At 43.3% G+C, this 5,000-nt stretch overlaps 1 protein-coding gene across 1 annotated transcript in view; it reads right to left on the reverse strand.

The window, feature by feature from the left end:
- Window positions 1-4,670: 4,670 nt before the first annotated feature.
- ccdc78 (coiled-coil domain containing 78) overlaps window positions 4,671-5,000 on the reverse strand; it is a 4,366-nt gene continuing 4,036 nt past the window's right edge. Inside the window, exons 11-12 of the mRNA XM_062525757.1 lie at window positions 4,924-5,000; window positions 4,671-4,797 (exon numbers count right to left, since the gene is read on the reverse strand). The exon at window positions 4,924-5,000 is cut by the window's right edge and continues 24 nt beyond it. Of these exons, the coding sequence (XP_062381741.1) occupies window positions 4,671-4,797; window positions 4,924-5,000 (204 nt within the window). The remainder of the gene's footprint in view (window positions 4,798-4,923) is intronic.

The raw sequence follows: 5,000 nt of genomic DNA on the forward strand, positions 1-5,000 counted from the left end.
TTCTCCACAGGTTCTATGGAAAGTTCTTTGAAAAGTTCCTCAGGGCATCTTTTCCATGCAGAAAACTCTTTGATGTCAAAAAAGTTCTTTAGAAAGAGTTGAAAACTTTCATAATTCAACAATGCAAAGGGGGTTGAAGAAAGAATTGGTGATTTTAGGCTTAACGTTTAATAGCCTTGGGAAAAGAGGAGCATAGGATCCCGTCTCTACTCTCTACTCCCATCTGTGTGCAGATCTACCGGTTGGTAGTAGGTTTGAGAACAGAAAAGCAGGCCTACTTTCCCCAGTTGGCCACCAGATAGATAACCCTACACAAGTAAAATATTTATCTCCTGAGGTTGTACTACTGCTATGAGTTATGGTATTTCGGTGATAATGGTCCAACAGAACAGTGACCTTTTCTGTAAAGAAACCACTTGTAGATCACACCATGTGTGATTTGAATCCACACATAACAGAAGTGCAGCTCCACTTTCAACATTTAGTCACATTTCATTTTGATAGTGGCAATTCATTTGACATCTGGAGAAAAAGACGCAATGTTTATAGGCTTCAGTTGCCTTAAAGTTATCCCAGTCAAACATCAGTGACATGTTAGCTGTTACAACAAGGTCTGCTTTATTTCAGTTATAGCACACATTTATCAGGAACCCTGTCTCCCAAGGTCTTGTCTCCTAGGTGATCAGTGTTGTCTACCACCACTCTCACAAGCTCATGTTGACTGCTCTGCCAACAAAGCTGAAACTGGCTGATTAATTTACAATGACAGGAGAGCAGTGCAAGGCTTTCCACTTGATATCAAATTAATCATGTGATTTTCTCAGGACCTTGAGAAAACAGGCATCCAAGGAAATCTTGAGAAAACAGACGTCCAAATGAAATGTTAATATATGACATCTTTGGGCTACATCACTGGGGAACAGGAGCTCAGTAAAATAATGTGCAGGCCTCTATAAAATGTCACGACAATAGAGCTGTGAGACTGTCGGCCTATAAATTATTCAGCGCATTATAGATTTATTATTCACAGCTGAATTGGTATACTCACAAATACTATACTTCCCAGCGTGCACAAAGCACTTGATGTCTACATCCACCACACACTGCAAATGATGGGAAAACTAATGGTTTCTGAAACTTAACTAACCAACTCACTATTTTGCACTTGGTCAAAGATTTATAGTTTACAAGTATTAAACATGTATTTTTGTTCAGTAATCTACAAAATAATAACCCAGAACAATAGATTAAAGCAGAGACGGTTTACAAAATATATAATCAAAATTCTCCACAAACAATGACAGCACACAAAGGATTAACACTTTGGGTATTACTTCCCAAGTGGTTTGTGAGGCTCACACCAGGCACTCTCCTCATATGAGCTCCTCATTACTAAGGTGGTGTATGGTGGTGTCAGCAGTGTGCTGTAGGGTGAGTGGACTGGTCACTACTAAGAGGCACATGAATACACCCAAACCCAGAGAGGTCCTTGAAGAAAATGTGTTGCAGAGAGCACACCACCTCAGACTGGGGCAAAGGGTCACTTTTCATCATGGCAATGACCTGCAGCCCACAGCCAAGACAGCACTTAAGAGCCGCTGGGACAAGCCTCTCAATGGGCTCGAGTGGCCTTCCTGTGTCTGGACTTGAACCATGTAGAACATCTGTGGAGAGGCCACACCACAGACCAGGCGAGTGGCACTTACACATACCAGTGGGATTTGACTTGAACCAGATCTGCTGGGGAATAATTAAGTGCACCAACGCCCAAGATCCAGCCAGACTGGTGCCAAATGTGTTTGCTCACTTCTAAAATGTGTAATTAATTTAGAAGAGAGACTGTCTTATTTTTTATAGTACATAGTTTTGTGAAAATTACTCAACATATAGCAAATGCATCAACATTGACAATGTTGGTTTTATGTTGATACATAGGCTAGTTAAAAATACATTTATTCCATTGGGAAGTTAGTGCAAAGTGTAAATCCAAAGTGCCCATTAGGAGAGTCAACCATTGACTTCCTGAACTCCTCCTCATAGAGTATCACACACACACACGGACAGAGTCCCAAACTCAGCATTCTTTCACCATTGTTGCGTCTTCCTTCTGTCTATTTCACTTTTCCCACAAATTCCTCCGCTCACTGCTCCCGTTCACAAGGTTTGTCCATTCCAATTACACACCAACACACTCACACACACACACTCACTCACACTCTCTCTCTCTCTCTCACACACACACACACACACACACACACAAACACACTCAGCTTGTGTTCATTAAGCCCATATCAGTCAAGCATTAGTGCATGAAACAAAAGGCCAATTTTGAGAATCCCACGTCCTGCCAGTGTGCGTGCGTGTGTGTGTGTGTGTGTGTGTGTGTGTGTGTGTGTGCTTGTGTGTGAGAGTGTGTATGTGTGCATGCACGAGGGGTTTCCTTTCCTATTCCAGTTCCCACCCAGGAAAATCTCATTCATGCCGTAGTTTTCCCACTCGCTCAGTCACTGAATTCTGGCAGTCTGCTTCCTTGTGTTTCCGGGGGCAACCAGAGGGAATATTCTGGGATGCACATGGATACCACTATACCAGCCTACTTATTCAACACACATTATACGGTCAGGGTAATATTTTTTATTGTCTTCTTTTAAAGAAGTTTTAAAGTGAAACATTCATTCATTCAAACATTAATTTAGCCATTCAGTAAAAACAAATTAAGATTTCCATACAGATGTACACTGAGAAAGATATTATTAACATTTAAATCAAAGCCAAAACAATTATTTTTTAAAAGATTTGGAAATGTTGCACAACTGATTCCCTGAGTGGGAACACACCATAGACTGCAGAGGAGCTTCAAGAGCTTACGCCACTGATTCTCCTGTATGTCTTTGGTGTGTAATTACTATAGTATATACATTGCCAGAAAACCAAATAGCGTGTGTTTATACAACATGTTTATACAGTGTTTATGAGGAGTCTAGGAAGCTACTGTTTTGCAGCGTATCTTTTCAATTGTCTCTCTGTCTCTCACTCCACAGGGCATTCCCACCACAGGGCAGTCAGGTCAGTGTGCCCTGGTAGCCCTGTGCCCAGCTGGACATCACGCACCCACTCACCGTCCAGCACACCCACACCCACACACTTTCCCAGGGCCAGAGGGGCAGATAGCTGACTAAACCCCACTTCCCATGCCCCTGTCCTGGCACAGACATGCTGGGGAGAGGATTGAGGAGGGGGTGCCCTGGGTGATGGTCTCTGTGTGTGTGTGTGTGTGTGTGTGTGTGTGCGTGTCTCAGTCAGTGGAACCATGAGACATTCAAATCACAATTTTTCCCCCCAAGTATTTAGTCACACAGCTGTTGGACGCTGGCACTGTGCTGATGGTACAGGAATATTATGGGCTGTTTCAGGGAGCTCAGGGTAGCCATGGCTGTCTGGTCTGCACAGTAAAATTCTTTATGGCTTTTCAAAGTTGCAGGCGCTTCACCAAGAGACACATGAAAGGGGTCCTATTATCCCAACCACTCAGACTGTGTCTGTGTGTGTGTGTGTGTGTGTGTGTGTGTGTGTGCGTGTGTGTGTGTGTGTGTGTGTGTGTGTGTGTGTGTGTGTGTGTGTGTGTGTGTGTGTGATTACAAGGATGTTTGTCCAGTTGCTAGAGTGCAAAATCACATACGTGTGAATATTGCCGAAATTGTATTCTGGTGTAAATGTATGCATGTAGGTGAATGTCTGTGTCTGGGAGTAAAATGGTATGTGTGAGTGTGATTGTGTGAGCGTGATATGCGTAATGACATTATTCTCACCCCGTATGATAATTCATTGTCAGGAGGCTTTTTTTCTCCGCAGCTCGTGAAATTGACATAAGCTTTACAAACATTCCACGCATAGTTTCTCAAGGCCCTCACTCTAGTCTCACACACATCCACACTCACACAGAGCTCACCCTACTGGCAAGACAGGGTAGTACACGCACTCTGCAACTCCCTTATCGGGTGTGTTAAATTAAATAAACAAAATAAAACACAACACCTCCTTATATGGTGACTCATGTTGTACAGTAGACCTACCAAATTTGAGTTACTAATGCTGCGCTAAAGCCACTTTGATTTCTGCTCAGAAGATGCAGTTCCCATGAAAACTGTGTAATGGCACTTGACCACATTACAAGCCTGTCATTAAGCAGCCATGGGACGGTGGTGCGCTGGCCAGGGTGTAATTAAAGGTCTTACCGACATCTAGGCATACGCTCATATTGGTCTCGGTTGCTTGAGCGGTGAGACTGGCCACTGATTTGAACTCTGCTGGAAAATTGACCAAACTGGAACTATTTGTGTACTGTATATATACACACCCATATCTTTTTATTATCATGTAGATGTTCATTCATCAACTAAATGAATACATCTAATAATGTGTAGAAATTAATAAAAAAAAAAAAAAGTCTTTCAATGCACCTCTGTCGAGCGCTTTTGCTACTTTTGCTTCATGCATGGGCTGCATTAAAGGTCCTACAAACAACAGCTGTCCTCATCCATTGTGCTCAAGCCTTTGTTGGGCATTTTTAAAGGTCTGGAGTTATGTAATGCTGGGACAGTGGTGAGGGGATTCACACTGATCTCTGTTTCCTCCAGAGAAGTGTCCTGCTGAGAAAAGGGGGGTGGCCTCTAAATCTCATAGCTGGTGTTTTTGATCGAGCGGCGGAGGAGGCGTGTCTTCGGGAGCTCTGCACTACTGGCTCGTCCCGCCCCCAACCCCAGAAGCCCTCGCAGTCGAGTGATCTCCTGCTTATACCTGATACAGACACATGCATCCGCTAACACATTAACGCTGACTTACAAACACATTACACTGCAATATGTTGCTGTATCCTCACACAATACACTGATTCATGTTCACCCTAATAATGCTTGTGTTTACCTGCCCAAGTGGTTGTCAACATACTCCTGCAGTTCTGAGACCTGTTCCTCAGCAACGGTAGCCTGTGTGAGGAGCTG

The sequence above is a fragment of the Sardina pilchardus genome, chromosome 22, assembly GCF_963854185.1.
Source record: "Sardina pilchardus chromosome 22, fSarPil1.1, whole genome shotgun sequence".
In the NCBI taxonomy this organism is placed as follows: Eukaryota; Metazoa; Chordata; class Actinopteri; order Clupeiformes; family Clupeidae; genus Sardina; species Sardina pilchardus.